At 39.2% G+C, this 17430-nt stretch overlaps 1 protein-coding gene across 1 annotated transcript in view; it reads right to left on the bottom strand.

Moving 5' to 3' along the window:
- The window catches only part of CD109 (CD109 molecule), a 90541-nt gene that overhangs the window by 44579 nt on the left and 28532 nt on the right, over window positions 1-17430 (bottom strand). Inside the window, exons 6-14 of the mRNA XM_054821848.1 lie at window positions 10857-10896; window positions 10127-10211; window positions 7770-7866; window positions 6690-6825; window positions 5687-5796; window positions 2921-3160; window positions 2470-2571; window positions 2318-2380; window positions 694-870 (exon numbers count right to left, since the gene is read on the bottom strand). Of these exons, the coding sequence (XP_054677823.1) occupies window positions 694-870; window positions 2318-2380; window positions 2470-2571; window positions 2921-3160; window positions 5687-5796; window positions 6690-6825; window positions 7770-7866; window positions 10127-10211; window positions 10857-10896 (1050 nt within the window). The remainder of the gene's footprint in view (window positions 1-693; window positions 871-2317; window positions 2381-2469; window positions 2572-2920; window positions 3161-5686; window positions 5797-6689; window positions 6826-7769; window positions 7867-10126; window positions 10212-10856; window positions 10897-17430) is intronic.

The raw sequence follows: 17430 nt of genomic DNA, 5'->3' as shown, positions 1-17430 counted from the left end.
GGTCTCACCTGTAAAAAGTCACAGTGAGGCTTTTATTTGCACAAAGGACCACATCTCGTCCTTGTAAGTAAGCTGGAAAAATCAATTCATTGCTGCAATAGCAGTTTTCTCACACTTCAAGCTTTTTGGAGTTAAAGTATGCACAGTCACATGAAACACTGGTCACACTCACTGATGACACAGCCCCAAAAAGTTGCCTCTGTGCTTCGACAAGGAAAGCTAGGAGCACTCACAGCTTATGGAAGGAAGGTCCTTCTGCGAAGTCTCCTCAGAGCACTGCTGTGTGCTGGGCTCCCTGTGGTGACACTACATACGATGTGACCGCTGCCTGGCTAGAAGAAGGTCTTTGTAAACATTTACAGTTCCACGCTTAGAGTGCTTTTGAGTATCTTTCCACTAGATTGGCCAGAGCAATCTTTGGCTCAGTAATTGACCAAACTATTAAAACCACAAGGAGATGCTGCGTATCTATTTATGTGGACGACATAGGGCTAGTACAAATTTCTTTCAGATATGAAGTAGCCCTACATTTATAGCTGGACCTAACTGTACCAGTATTACCAAGTCTTTCCAAGGACTTACACAAACCTCAGATTAGATCCACAATGAGGAAGATTTTATATTTACAATCCTATGATCTAAACCATGCAACAGACAAAAGCATGGTCTCAGACTCGAGTTCAATATAGTTACCTTGTTGTCCAAAACAGGCTGAATAGGGACAGTGAGAGCATCATTTACAACCACTCCAAGCTCATCAACGTAGAACACAAGTATACAGGCCAAAGGAGCCCAGGAATTTTCTGCTGTTAAAGTGAATGTTTTTGCAGCTTTTGTGCCAAAAGCCACAATTTGTTCCTTAGATAACACCTGAAAGGGAAAAATTAAACAGTCTGTTGGTATCTTGATATGTCATAAGCTCTGCAATTCCTCCTACAAATAGCCATTAAAAGAAGAGAGATATAGCTGTGATATTTTCCTTTTACTAAGTGGTTGACCAGTTCCATGAGAGTGGGTGTGGAACAGTGGGGCAATGTAATACTTAAATATTAGAAATAGATTTTTTTTCATGCTTTAATTCCTGTATCATTATGGACAAATAAAGAACTACAACAATGAGTGCACAGCACAACACGTGCTACAAGAACATAAAAACCCAACAGTGATACGTCTGGGTCATGTGGGTCATCTATAATAGCATTTGAGTTTGGATCAGGAATACAATTTTAAAAGAAAATGTCCCAAACACTCCTACTTACCACACTTTAGTTTGCACCACGGAGAGTGTGAATTGAGGCCCGCTAATGTGTTCCAGCTAAGAACAGGTATTAATTTTACTAGATCAGATCAGATCTGAAGCTACCTCAAAACACCTGGATTTCAGGCCCACAGCATCAACTTTTCCACTCTAAATCTGATCCTGTTGGGCCGTACTACTTACTAATGAAGACAGAGCCATGAAGGGCAGTTCCCTGCCTTTGATTGCCTGGACCTGATTTTTTTTTAATCTTCTAGAGGGTGCTTCTATTTTAGAAAATACACATGAATGCCCACATTTTATATTGTCCCAAGGTTTTCCTTATCCAGTTTACTATTAAAGTCTCTGAAAGGAAAAGAATTGCAGTTGTCATAATGATTATGGTGTAGACTGTGCACAAGACATGCATTAAGGACAAGACGGGAGACCGGTGGTGGTATGTGTAATAAACCCTTCAACCCAGATGCTGTGATACAGTACAGCAGCCGAGCCATTAAACGAGCCATTAGACAAGCCATGTATTTTAAAACGCTTCCTACAAAGTTCCCTTGCTAACAATGCTACCCAGCCCACTGCACCATCTGTTGTCTCAGCAGGCAGGTCTTCTCACGCTGTGCCTGCAGGCTCAACCCTGACAGTCCTGAGCCTGCGTACAGTCTCCGCCAGCCCCCTGTTTCCACCTGTATCTGCAGGACCTGCTGACAAGCCCCAGCTTGGGCTGCTCCTGGAACATCCCTGTCCCTTCTCCCGCTCTCACAGTTGCACCTTGTCTCACACATCTGGAAGCAGAGACAACCGGACACCCAAATCAGAGACACGCTTCTCCCAGACAGCACCTCCTTACAGTGCCAGAGGCATTTCTGCTAGGTAGCAAAATGGAGCGCTCTTTCAAAAAGGACCATCCTAGTGGAAAGGAAGTGTTTGGGCCACCTCTTTCACAAAGCACAACAAAAAATGCTGAATCTCTCTAACGTTCAATCACGTTCCACTCACTGGAGTATTTCTCAGGTTGGTAAAAGTCATCTTGGGTTGTCCCCATATGTAAAACCAGTAACTTACCAGATAGTGGAACTCTGTCACTGGCTTGTTGCTTGCAATACTCAGCTCAAAAGGCTTCCCAGCCTAGAAAAAGAATATGATTGATACAGATGACCATGGAAACTTGATGAGTAACTTGAACTTATCTTGGCAAGTTTTGTCTCAGACTGTACCTTTACGTCCTGGCTCTTTGTTTTAACCTGGAGATAAGTCTGGCTGGGGGAGCTGAACACATCATAAACACCTATGTCAGTCCTGCTGCTGAGGAACTCTGCCTGCAAGACAATGCAAAACAAAGCTCTTAACAAAGGAGCAAAATCTGTGTGATGTTCACATATATATTACTGTTTACAAGAGCATGGTAGCCTTAATGGCAGTACAGGGCCACTTTACTGCTTGCTTTGGGTATCTGTTCCCTTTTTTCCCTTGCTATCTTGGTGCAATTATTTAGATCACATTTAGACAGGATCCATCACTTTCTCTCCGGCTCTAACATGAATATGAAGTACGGAAAACAACAGTAGGTGATATATCAGCTGTTGCAGATGGAACACCATACCATTGCTCACAGTCCGCTGAATTTGATGTGTTGCTATTCCAAAGCAACATATTACAAAGCAATACCTGAACTCTCAGAGTTTTTGTATCAGGCAGGATTGGAAACTCAATATCAATTATTCCATTTTCTGGGACCGTGTAATTCAGGACATGGACTGTCAGATTTCTCTCCTCTGTTGCCTCATTCTCAAGGTGAGAAAGTGAAGAGTGGTGAAAAAACAAGTCTGACTGTTGTGCAGTGATTGTGACAAGATTCTGCCTCTCTTCAGCTGTCAGCTGATTGCTATCAGAACGTGTCACCTTCAGCTAAAAACAAAAAGAAAGAAAACACCTATCAAACAGTCTAAAACTAAAATTCACAATACATAACAAGTAACAATATATTTGCACTCACATCATATCAGAAAAACAAGGGCATCCTGAGACTTCTCACACATCAATAATGTTATTTTTAATCCCTTGTGAGCACTGCAGGTAGGCAAGTCAGTCAAGAACAAAATTATTCATAACTGCAGGGAGCAAAAAGAGAGCAAAAGCAAAGCAGATAGGACCCAAAAGGTGACCAGCCTTTCAGCTCTTCCGATTACTCTTCTTGTCGAAAATGCATGTGTCTCAGGCAAATTATGCATATCCTACCTAAAGCCTGAATATTTAATTTTATCAACATGTATCTCACCACCACCACAAAAGACAACCTAACATTACGTCATGTGCAGGAAAATGTGTCAGATGAGCAGAGACGGTACTGAGTCAGATGTCTTTATGGATTCATCAAATGAGCTGAAGAAAAGACTTAAAACAGGCCAAAAATTGACAGTCTGTAACTTCTTCACTCCAGTATCCATCAATCAGCACTACAACTCACCTCAACCTTTATTCCCATATTCAAGCAGATTCTCAGCCATAGTAAAACCATTTTCCTTCTGCATTATGCACTCCAAAAATTCAACTCCTACATTTAAAAGCACCAAACTAATGTTTTCCATTTTTTTCAATCCAGAGGCCCATCACTCCATTACCTCTCCTCTTCTGCTATTATTGTACTATCCTCTCTCTGTACAGCATACGCAGACCTCCACTTACTAGTAATAGCAGCAGCTGTTCCTTCACACTCCTCTGGGATCCTAACTGATACCTCCTCCTCCACCAGCTGCAAGCATTGCTAAATGCTTCAGCTACCTCTCACTCAGCTCATCTTTGGAAGAGGAAAAAGAATAGGCTGGAAGAGTGGGCTAACAAGAACCTTATGAAGTTCAACAAGGACAAATGTATGGTCTTGCACCTGGGAATACATAATCGAGGAGAGCAGCATAGGCTGGGATCTACCCAGCTGGGGAGCAACTCTGTGGAAAGGGACCTAGGAGTCCTGATGGACAAGCTCAATATGAGTGAACAGTGTGCCACAGTGACACACTGGAAAGAAAGCCAACAGGATGCTGGGTTGCATCAAGGGCATCACCAGCAGGGATAAGGAAGTCATTATCCCACTCTACTCAGCGCTTGTCAGGCCACACCTGGAACACTGTGTTCAGTTTTGGTCCCCGCTATACAAAAAAGATGTGGACAGACTGGAGAGGGTCCCGAGAAGGGCCACCAGGATGATCAAAGGACTGGGAAGCCTGCCATATGAGGGAAGGCTTGTTGAGCCTTGAGAAAAGAAGGCTTAGGGGAGACCTCATCACCATGTTCCAGTATTTAAAGGGTGGCTACAAAGAAGATGGAGACTCCCTTTTTACAAGGACTCACATAGAAACGATGAAGGGTAATGGGTGCAAGTTACTCCTGGGGAGATTCCGACTGGACACAAGAGGAAAATTTTTCACCCTGAGAACAATCAGCCATTGGAATAATCTCTCCAGGGAAGTGGTGGATTCCCCAACACTGGACACTTTTAAGATTGAGCTGGATGGGGTGCTGGGCCATCTTGTCCAGACAGTGCTTTTGCCAAGAAAGGTTGGACCAGATGATCCTTGAGCTCCCTTCCAACCTGGTATTCTCTGATTCTATGAAGAAGCAGGTCAGAGCTGGAATCAAACTGGGATGCTGGCAAGGAAAATGAAAAGGACGAAAACCAAAGACCCAAATGATCAGGCTAGCACAAAGCCATGGCTTGAGCCAATCTACCCCAAAAGTGCATATTTGGCCTATGTCATGGGTATTTAGGTCTGATTTCTACAAAGCAAAGGCTCAAGAATTGTCACGTCAATTCCCATTTTTGAGCAAAATGCAGTGAGACAATATGCAGCCTCTGCTAAATGTAGAAATATTGAACACAGACTATGGACAGCATGAAGAACATGAAATACTTCTATGAGAGGACTGCAGCTGGTATGAGAAAGACAGGATAGAAGGCAGAAAAGACACTTTCACTTGAGAGCAATGTGGTTTGATGAGTTTTACTGAATTTTTTAACAGCTGCTTGGCTATATATATTTGCATTATATATTTGTGTGTGTGTATATACACACTTACATATACAAATATTAGGAGGGTTGGGACTCAATAACTACTCCATTGCTTTAAAGCACAGTCACCTAATAGAAAACAACCAGCTAGAAACTGAAAAGGTTCCTCTTCCATAAGAATGCTCACACACTATACTTAAATATATCCCGCAGACACTACAGCATTCCCTGCCACTTTATTCTTTTACAGAGCAAATGCCTCTAAGTTTAGTATTTGCTGATATGTTTCATGAAAAACAAGTAATCTGAAAATAAATCTGTAAATTATACTTAAAAATCTGAGGCAAACTTTGGTATCAAAGCAAAAGTCCAGGAGAAGAAGTCACATTTGTTTATGCACAAATCATAATGAAACAAAAGAACTTACAGTAGCTATGAAGTTCAGAGATGGTTTTATAACTCTAGAGTAGTCCATAAATTCAATAAAATAGTCACTTTGCTTTGGAAATATGATGGTACTTGAATTTTGGGAGATTCCTGTTGAATAATTGTATGTGTTTAGACAACATGTTTTTAACATACATATTCCTTTAGCAGCAATACTATTTACTGTCCATGATTTTTAAATAATTCTATCATAGTTTTCACCATTTCCACTGCTATCCCTCTTCATCCTTCCAGCTAATGATCAGTGCATAGGTGGTATACATACTGGTACTGTCTTCCACAACGCTAAAGCCATACTACATAGTGCTCTACTCCACATAGACTATGTCAGAATGACACAAGGAAGGAACTTAAGAATCCCAAATCAGGCAACTTCACCTTGCCAGGATTTCTACAGAAAGTCTGCAATGAAACCTAGTTTCTGGGACAGGCATACAGTTTGTACAAATTATTTTTTTTCTAATATGCAAGGTGCAGTGGAACACGAACTCACGAGAATGCTCCATTTGCAAATCAGCTGGTCTAGAAGAGGGTAAAGACAGTGGACAACATGAAGCCAGAGAACTCTTTCTACTGATGTGGTTTACAAACACACAAGTAACATAAGTTTATGATTAAACTTCAGTTTGTAAGACTGAGGCTAATGCTAGCAATTCTTTATGCCTGCTCTTCTCATCAAAAGTGATCAGTCATTGACTTAACGCCCCATCTGAACAAATCTTTTGGTGACTTAAGCCATTAATAAGTCATCTAGTGTAGAACTGTATTCCACTGAGTTAACAGCTGGTTAAACTAATATCTGGACAAGCAACAGTTCAGGTAATATATTTTTTCAGATTATATATGTGCATGCAGATGGTTCATACTGCCGTCAGCACGTGATGCCTTTCTAGCACTCTGAAGCCCTTCCCACATAGTGCTAAGCTCTTCCGGTACCACCTACTCTTTGGATTTCTCTCGAAAGACATCACACAGCCACATACCTGTGAGCGACTCAGTGACCACCGCAATAATTTCTATTGGCTCTGTGTAATCACTGTCACCGTGGTACCACGACTGATCAGCGTTCAAGCTTTGCAACATAAGCTTGTTACAGGTTACATTCACAGACCCATTTATCTGCAATGTAGAAAAAAAAATTGTTGAACCAGCAATGCCGAAGACACTTTTTCATCTACAACAGCTTATTTCTGGTTAAGTCCTGTAGCTCTCCCCACATACAAGTTCTGGAGTTTCAACACCAGAAAATTATGAACACTGACCTTTATTTTTTGCTCTGAGTAACCACTTTTTTTAAATTCAGTAGAAGCTCATCACTTTTTAGAGCCAACAACACCTTACGGAGAAAGTTACTTTTTTATTATTATTATTATTATCTAGAATTATTCACTTCTACATGGCCAGAGCAGTAGTGCCTATGCTTTACAGAAAAATACAATGAACCGGTTCCTGCCTGAGGAGGGGGGTATACCCTATCCAACTTCCCTGAGCTCAGAATTTCTGTAGGCTAAGTGCTGCTGAAGGCACTGAAGTCGGCCGACTGCTGAAGTCAGCCAACTCAAAATGACAGACACACCATTTAGTGGAAATTGAACCCGTTTTAAAAAATAGTCCACAGCTCAACAGTAAAACACCTGATTTTGCAGAAGGATGCCATGAATCTGTCACCACTTTTAAGTCTTCAGATCAAAACTGCATGCCTTTTTAAATTTCATGCTCCGGGTTACAACTAGTACAGTAACTCCAATGTAATTAGCAGGCAATTAGTAAGCAAAACATTTTGGTCTCTACCATGCTAGAGCTCCACCCAAACAACTGCAGTGGTCTTGTCTGGCCTTGTAATGCAAGGACCACAGCAACCAAGTATCACTCCCAACAAGCAGTCTGAATGTAGGCATTTTGTTCCAGAAATTAAAGAGAGTTTAATGCTGTCCATGACAATCACTGCACAGCCCATGCCAGCTGAACTCAGCACTCGAGGATGGTCCCAGGCATATTTAACCTACAAAAGGAGACACAGCCGTAGAGTCTACAACACTACAAACTGCTAACAGAAGACTCACCTCCATTGTTGTTGTTATGTTTCTCTTATTTGTCCAGTAAGAGACAGAAAGGCAAGTGACCATTACAGTTCCCTTCACTGGCTTTCCATACGTGTACCTGAAACATGTCGGTCAAAGTCAAATAACACACTACCTCCAGGGCTTGGGCTCCTGAAGAGCTCTGAAGGCAAAAGATTCCACCAAAAATAATTTTTCCCTGGTCTCAAATACAGCTAGAATGCATTTGTACTTGAAACATGGAATTTTCAATACTAAAACCAGTGTATTGACACTAAAATCAGAAGCCCAAAACCTGAAGAAGATACACAGCAGTGGGAAGCGCTGCTCTTTTCTGGCACACGAGCTCTATAAACCTATTACTATTATTGCTATACAATGTAGGAAAATTAGATATATTAAAGTAAGGTGGAAGAAAGTCACTGTACAGAACACCAATGTAACATCATAACTAATATACAGTAGAGGTAAAATGGGACATGGGAAGTACAGGTGTTATGCTTCCTAAATGCTGCAAATACAAAATGAGAGCTCTCAAGATATTTGTATTCAAACTATTTAGTAATCACAGTACAAAGAAATCATGGCACTATTAACATGGCAAACATAATTTGCGGCTGTGGCAAACCTGAAAACCGTAACATATTGACTTCTTAGAATGCCATTAGCAATCTGCAGTCAAAAAAAATGTGCAGTAATAAAACAAAAATTTTGTACAAATGTTTCCAAGTTATACATAAGAGAAACCATTATATTATCAGATTCAGACCTCACAGAATGACAGAGAAAGGTGGGGGCAGGGAACTCAAAATCATTCTAATCTGTCATTATTAACATATTCAGATGTGATAAATTTAAGTACTTTAAATCATTATGGATTTGGTTGGCAGCCACTTAAGAAATATCAAAACCAGAAGGAGATAATAATCAAATAGTGTAGTTACAGGAAGAACTCTGACAGCACTGTCTGGCATCTGAATTCAGTCTTTCTGAGCAGACCTAATTACAGTAATAAGCTGCCATTAACCTTGAAATGATATTGCCATTGGGTAGCATCCCTGTACTTAACTTAATCTAATGATACTCCAGAGATGAGAAAGGAAAAAGGGTTTATGACATCTACAAGTGTAAAGGACATATAAACTCCTCGTATACAGAGGCATTATGCCTATAAAAACACTCACCTGGAATTAAATCATTCCCTGTAAATAATTGTGACATATCAGTAAAACTTTCACACTGCTGAGATTCAATCTCAGGCAGTTCACTGGCATCCAAGTCTGGATTTATTGCAGCAGACAGGTACACTTTCAAATACCTTGTGAGAGCCCAATGAAGGAGCTAAGTACCGTCTGGAAGACCAAAACAACTTAGGAAACCAAATTCATGTTGTCATATAATAGACTCCAACAGCAAAGCAGAATGGGGAAAAAAAACTGAGGAAAACTGGAGAAAACTAGATGGTTTATAATATCAGGTTGCATTCCTTCAAGGAAAGGAAGCTTTTTCTCAAAAGTCCAAGCATTTAATTTAAATAGCTTGTTAATCATTTCTGCATTTCACTTACGAATGGAGTGCTGGTTTAGAAGGTATGTATTTTATGGAATTAAATAACCCAAGAAAGACCTTTTATTTCAGGTCTTCTGGAATGGATCTATCAGATAGCTCTATCTGGCTCTCCCCTTCCCAAAATAAAATTAATTTCTATTTGAAATTAATGCATATTAAATTTTTTGTCTCAATATTTGTTCAGCTGAAAAATAAAATATTATTTATGCAATAGTCTACAGTGAAGTGCCTTCTGAAGTTCTCAAGAGTTTTTAATTCTTCACCCATTTACAGGTATAGGTATTTTATTAGGCAGCAGAAGCCTATACTTCAAATCCACAATGTGGATAAATTGGATCAAGAAGGATGTGCATAGAAGCTTGCCTAATTTTCCAACTGATCTAACAAAATATAGTTGCTCTACCAACAGATCTTGGCATGATAAATTTGAGAGCACCATAAAAGAGCCATAAGCACAAAAAAAGCCTCAAAATATACATTATAAGCAAAAGACTCAAGAAATGTTATTAATAAGGCAGCTAAAAATGTCTTGGCTATAGTCTAGAAATACCTTTACCAGACCAAAAAACTAATTAAAAGTCTGAAGACCTACCTAACATTGTTATAACAAAATCCAGTAACTAGAAATGGAAGTTAGCCAGCTAATTTAGATTAGAAACCACTTTTTTAGCAGTTTAAATGTCACTTAGAGACTTACAATAAATTTGGTCAACAAGTGTCACTTGACACTTAGAGACCCACAATAATTTTCTTAAAAGTGAAGATGACAATGATATCCATGATTTACTTACTTTGCAGTGACAACACCAGTAACGTCTTCCTCTTTCAAAGAGTAGTATAATGGTGTTGTTATCATAACATCAAATTTTGGTAAAACTAAAAAAAAAAAAAAAAATTACAGGAAGTATTAAATTCACACAAGAAATAATGTCTTTTTCTTAAGTAATAAGGATAGAACGTGTAATATGATAAAGACTACTACAGTTTCCTAAGGAATATAAGGTAAGATGTACTTTTAACCCAACTCTGTGCATGCCTCAGACTAAGACTTTTTGCTGAAAGAACACTAAGCATCGTAAGAGCAGCCTGCACACAAATTTGCAAAGCTGAAATATAGAACAGTTAGCCTACTCAGCCTTTACAGAATCATCAGCAAGCTTCATGATCAGACATTATACAGATGTTTTGGGATGACCACATTGCCTGCACAGTCCTGAGAAAACAAGGACAATAACTGCATCTCATAGGCTTAAGATCAGTATTTTAAAGGTTGCATGACATCCAGACACTACTCCAGCAGGTCATGAAAACTACCAAGATAAACAGGGCAGCTGATCAGATTATGTTTTTTCCAGGACAGAGAGTCAGACTCAGAGAAGCAAGAGATTTGGAAATTAGGCTTTCTGGGAGTATTCCAAAGGTTCGTGTTAGCCAAGGGAAGCAAGTCTCTCTGAACTCTAAATTAATGGAGAATCAATTACCAGTTTTGGTCACTAATGAATGCCCTTAAGTAAAACTTACCATACTCCATCACTTTAAATCTTTGATAATGATCTTGACCCTATTGAAAAAAAAACCAAACATATAAGAGCATACATACAATTGTGGTTATATTAGCAAGTTTAACATACCTTCAAGGTCCAATCCCACATTCAAGCTAAATTACAATTTCTGAAATGATGTGAAATCATGGCTCAACTATTATCAGCTCCTGCAGGAATCAGTAGTAAGTATTTGCACCACAGAACGATGCAGAAAGATTACATGTGGCAAATTCTAAGTATATATAATGAAGAGCTCAGAGAGCTTCAGATCTGCAGACATCGACATATGGCTGGTTTCTGTAAAAAAACCCCAAATACCCATACCTAGCACATACTACCTAGCATAAGTATTCAGTCATCATGATGAACCATGACTGACTTACCAGCAGTATCTTTACTAGTGCATTTAAAATTAACGCTAGCATCTCTATACAAAAGAGCTCCTACCAGTGTCTATCTAGAGGACAAGACCATTTCGAAAGCATGTATAATCTTTACTCAAAAAGCAGCTAAATTTTTGTTACAGTCTACAGCGTATACTTACTTCAGCAGAGACAGTCTTGGTTTATAACTTCCTATCTTATTTATTTGTTAGTTAAAAATCAATGGAGAAAATAATAACTGTACAATATATTGTTACTTGTGTTCTCCCTCTTTTTCTAATTTCTCACTTCTTTCCTAATTTTCGTTAGGAGAGTATCTGAAAGCATATGCTAGCATATCTTTGAAATGTGGAACGTTATGCTATATCTGGCATGTCACTGGGAAATTAATTTTGAAGGTTTTTTTCATTCTCTTAACATTCAATATTCAGCAACTATTTTTGTCCTTTGGTACAATGACAGTTGACCCAAAAAGTCATGGTACTCAGCCACATAAATTTTGGGTTTGGCTGCCTTACTCACTTGTTCTTCCTTGCTAAAGTGCAAATAATTCTGACCAAGCATGTACATAATTTGTCTGCAGACACAGAACTCTCGTTCAATGACTTTTTACAGCATCATTCCAAAAGCTGCCTTCAGCAGGGCAATGGCATGAGGTGATTTACCAGCAGTGCCTGGAACTGGAGCTCTGAATCTCAGCTGATCTGCTTGACACAGGGATTACATTGGAGCAATGATTTTCCAAGAGGAAAATCTGACCTCAGCTAGGCTGGACAAATGGGTTGAGAAACCAAAGGAGTCTCCATTTCCCAAAGGACAGGAAGGGAAAGGCTCCTTTTGAAAGCCTATTTTGCCTCTTCTGGGAAATAGCGGAAAGATCGAGACAGACAACAGTCGGTCACTGGGAGGCGGCTATTTTGAAAGCACCGGTTGCTGCTCACTTGCATGTTGATGTGGAGCTCAGAACTCTGATTATTTCTTTGATTATTCTACTAAAAGTTATCATATATGCTGGAGTATCTCAGTGAACATGGTTTGAAATGTGGGGCAAAGGAGACTGAATATGGACAACCAATTGTCAGGCAGCATCACAATACATCAGATAGGAATGAGTGTCTGTGGCAAAAGATAAACTGAGAACTCCTGGGGGAAAAACCCTTGGACCAGGATTCAAGCTGGAAACAATTATAACTGATCTCTCTTACCTGATCAATGACTTTGCAAATTAGGCATATCAGACCAAGCCCCTTACACCTCTATATTTACATGTTTCCTAGCAAAAGACTTCTATCAAAGTAAAAATCAGATTGCTACCGATTTTATGATGAGTCACTGATTTATATTCCCAAGTTTGAAAAGATATATGCAGAATTTGCTATTTTCACAACATTTGTGCAGATGATAATCCTTACAACACAAAATGCTACAGCACTGACATGCGCTCCACAATCAGACTACTGTCAGGTAATCTTAAGAACAGGTATATTGGGAAAGTGACCTGTAGTCAATGTATCTTATGTCTGGTTCTCTGTGTATCTTTTATTTCCAACGTTAAGCATACATATGCAACCCTTGCCGTTAAGCAAACCATGAACAGAATGTTACCCCAGCTGGCAGGATGAAAAAGCACCTCCCTTGAAAATTAGATTTTCTTTCACATTACAAGTAAAAAAAAAATTAAATAAAACCTAAGAGAACTGTAGGCAGTAGAAAACAGAGATTAAAGTGAGACTAGCGCTCTTGGCTGCATATTCTCTAAAATGACAACCTTTATGACAGAAAGCAAGCCGTGCTTCACAGTGCAGGGAAAAGAAAAGACCCTACTACATTATCTTAATGATTTGAACACCAAACTGTTTTTCTCACTAACACACACTTTTCAGCCAAACTGATTTGGAATAGAACAAGTAACAGCTCTTCAACCACTCCGTAACGTTTTAGTTCCTCTGGGCAGGGCTGTCTCTCTGGCAAATATTGTTCAAATATTTTGGAGTGGAAGTTGCTAAACCAGTTTCCAGGAGTGGTAGCTTTTGAGACAAGCAGTTAGTTATATATACAACTCAAGAGAGATTATTTAATTTTTTTTTTAAGATAGGAAAACAGCACCATGCCTATTCCACTTGTTTCCAGCGCTGCTTTATTCTAGTATTGTTTTTGTCTTCCATGCCTTCTGCTGCTTCTTGAACACACTCACCCTTCCAGACTATTAGCATTTTGCTCTACATCAGCATTTCTTAAACTGCAAAACATCTATTACATTCTGTGCACATTGCCCAGACTATTAAGAAAACAGTGCCAAAAAGAGATCCAGATAAGTATTCTGAGATCATGAGGATGATAGAGCCTTTCTGCAGTTGAGCCTTAGATGCCGTGGACCCGGACATCTAAGAATCACTAAGAACTGCAGTCCGGATTTTGCTCTGCTGTGATGAACCAGTCCTGTTTGAAGCCATTTGCATCTAATCCAACAAGTGAGATCGCAGGAATTGTTCTGCTCGAATTTTTTCTTCTTCTTTGGCAATTGAAAGTCCCTGAAACTAATCTGGTCTAGGTCCATTTTCTTATTTGTTTCTGACATTTACATGCATCACCAAATGTAGCATCAGGAAAGACTCCGGGTGTGGTCTCAGGGCTTTACCCTGAAAAGCGCGGTGCTGGCACCGGCTGTATTCCCGTGGCTACACCGCCACCTCACAGCCCGTCTCAGAAACACTCCTCCGCTCCGCTTTGCAGCTAAATTAAAATAGATTTTTATCTAGACAGAATTAACAGAAGCATTTTATGATCCCTTTTGTGCTTTATTTTCACATGCAGGAAATAAACCCCGAAATAAAATTCTGTATGAATTCTCAAACTTAGGTTTGTATCCACCAGCATAGTCTCCAGAAACTAAGCAGAGTCCCACCAATGTCACCAGTATCCACGCTATCAGATACTGATTAAATATCAGTGCTTGTTTTCAAACTACTGAATACACAGCCAATTCCACAGGTTTTATGTACAGGCTGACTTTGAAGGAGGGTGACACTTTTTTTAAGTAATGATATAACCTCAAACTCAGTGGATCAAATGTGAAATCTGTAACTGACCTAGAGTAAAACATCACAGAATTACCTGTGGATACACTGTAATTTACAAAAAACTTCAAAAGTTAAAAATTTCCAAGCATAAAGTATAAAATCAACCCCAGTTGATTTTGAAAGTTGCTTTATAGCTGAAGCCTTAAAAAAAATATAATACTCCTTCAAAATATTTTAGAAAGCTCATGTTGCACCTGAAACATTGCTACTCTTCAATATTTGATCATAAATTTCCAAATAACAACTTCCATAAATTAGATCATAAAATTCCTTATAACTAGGAACAACTTCTGGTCAGAGATGCCTACTACTAAAACTCAACAACTAGAAGCCTTTCAGCACCAGGCTCCACAACAGGAAATATAAGATATCCAACTAAAATACAAGGTGGAGACTTGGGAACCAGACTGTAATGACTCTGTCTTGAGTTTTCTTGGAACAGCTGTACTAACACCTGAACTCTTATTAAAAAGTACTACAGGATGTTTAACAGCAGCAAGCAGCCAGAATCTGATTTAAAACAGGATTCAAAGGCAGTACTTCCAGGAATCCAAACTCAGTACACTTGGGAACTGACCTGTAACCATTGGAAGGGAAATGTTATTTACTGACTTAACAACACTCTTTAAAGACAAGAGAGAAACTTGAGACAGAAAGGCTGGACAGCTGACTATTTAACTAGAAAGCTCAGGTCGTGGCATCAGGATAGCTAAGTCATACAGAGATCAGCCTAGGTTTGCCATCTGAAGGTGTTCCTAAAGCCCTGAGTAAATCCATAAGCCGCGCTGGATCCCATGTGGACCCAGTGCTAGCAGTTATAGTTAAGGATAGGTAGGCATATCTATTAAAAATGCCAGACATATACTAAGCATTCCTTAGCAGTAAATCCAAGTTCTCCGTGACCTCTGTTATCAGGAAGAGACTGAGGAATTCACACAACTTCATACATGACACTGAAAAAAATCCGTACCTCCCTCAGACAGCAGAACAGCTGCAGAAAAGTGAGGAATATTCAGGCAATAGCTAGGGATATCCAACTCAGAGTGATCCAGGTCACTCGCTAGCTTTCACTGAACACCAGCTAAATCTCCACCACATCACCTACATACAGGCAACTGCTCATCTTAAACCTCAAACTGAATTCCGTCCCATATGACCTTGTATTTCTGGGCATAAACTCACTTGTAACCAAGAGAATCAAAAAAGTTTTCCATCAGAAAAGTTCCTTTATTCTGCAAGGTTTCTTGCAGGTTTCATTAGTCCAATGGTATGACATGCTATCAGAAAAATAACAATCTGTGAGACAACCCACTAGACAGATCTAGTGTAATAATGTGAATATTGCAATAATTAATTAATATATTCTGCACATGATAGCCTTATCCAACGTAAGATGCTGTGTAGGCACGTGCTACAGAAATAATGCATATTGCTTTGTAATTATATTCTTTCAACACAGAATTTGAAAATTAAAACAGAGCAGGTGTGAATGATGGAGGAAAAGGACTCTGAAAGTAAACAACATGAACTTCTATGTGTGGGGCTTGGGATTGCTGTTTTATTCCCACAGGATAAGAATTGTAAGAATAACCAGGTTTTTCTGGACCCCAAAGCCTATAACTCTTTTTTTACTCTTCTTTTTCTCCTCTATTTCAATTTTCAATTCAAAGAGTTTAATGATAGAAGGAACCATTTAGCCTGACCTGCTTTTATCCCAGGTTTGCTTACTCAAGTATTCAGCTACTCCAGCAACCTGCATTATTATAATGCATCTGCCAAAAGGGCAACTCAAACATTGAGTAACAGAGAAACCCTCACTCCCTTTTTTTTTTTTTTTAATTCCAGTGATTAAGAGCTTCGTTGATGAAAGACTTATATATGCCAAAGAGAATTTGTTTGGCTTCAATTTCTATTAGTCAGTTCATACTATGCCTTTCTCCACTAGGTTAAAAAGCCTTTTAAAAACTCACAGACTGAAATCAATAAATCCATTGATTCATTTGATCCTTTGATATACAGTCAACAGATGGGACTTCTGCAGTCTCCCACCAAGGAGCTTTCTTCCTCGGCTCCATCCGCAAACTCTGTCATCAGTTTATATTAGAAACTCCCTGGGTGAGTGTTGATTGCCAAAAAGTCAATCCACCCTTCTTTGACAGACTTTACATACATTGCTGGTTTTCATTAGGATTTTGTACAATGAAAAGCCTTTACAAAAATCTGTTGCATCAGTAAAACTAACTTATTAACCAAATACATAAAAGCCTTAAAGAATTTAATTCTTTATTAGTGGAATCCCAAATCACCTTTGCCATTGTTTTTCTCATGCCAGATGACAGGTCTAGAGTTTCCCATGTTACCTCACTTATTCTTTTCTGTTAAGAACACTCATCTTCCACTGGTCTTCTCAAATCTCCCCACGCTGAGATTCACTTAACCACACAGAACTGTGACCCCTATTAAATGCTTCCATCTCTGCCACATAATTACTGTTTCCTCATGTTACTGGGCTCTGCCACCACTGGATTTTCTTTCGTTCCCAGCAAACTTTAAAAACTCTTTCATATGTTTCCTAACGATCAAGTTTTCCTTGGGTTCTTTAGATCTCCTACAAATATGCAAGAGTTCAGACTTTCATTTATATTGATACCTATCTCCTAGTTCCCTCTTTATCCACTTACCAAATGCAGTGTTTCTTCAATATTAACTGTTTCTTCTGTTAATTAAAAAAAAATCTCATTTCTGTTCTGCCGAAGTTTACCTTTTCCCAAGAGAGCATTTTGTTAAATGTACCAAAAGCATTCTGCAGTACTTTCCACCTTGAACTGTCTTCTGTAACAATGGTGAATAGAGAAAGATGGGTGAATAGAGAAGTGATGGGCATTACCCCAGCCCCTGGATATTCTTCCTGCTGCTGAAGCATTTAGAGCTCTATTAAGAGCCCAAACACTGCATTCAGTGTCTCACTCAGTTCTAAACCCCTAAGCTTTAAAAATGTGAAAATGGGAAAATGAGATGTTCTTACTAAAATACGATAAAGACAGCCTAGGAAAGAGTGCACCCTGGTAGATCTAACATGAAGGCCAAT

Source organism: Grus americana, chromosome 3, assembly GCF_028858705.1.
Source record: "Grus americana isolate bGruAme1 chromosome 3, bGruAme1.mat, whole genome shotgun sequence".
Classification (NCBI taxonomy): domain Eukaryota; kingdom Metazoa; phylum Chordata; class Aves; order Gruiformes; family Gruidae; genus Grus; species Grus americana.
The sequence above is the reverse complement of the archived record's forward strand: the minus strand, read 5'-3'. Positions and strand labels throughout refer to the sequence as shown.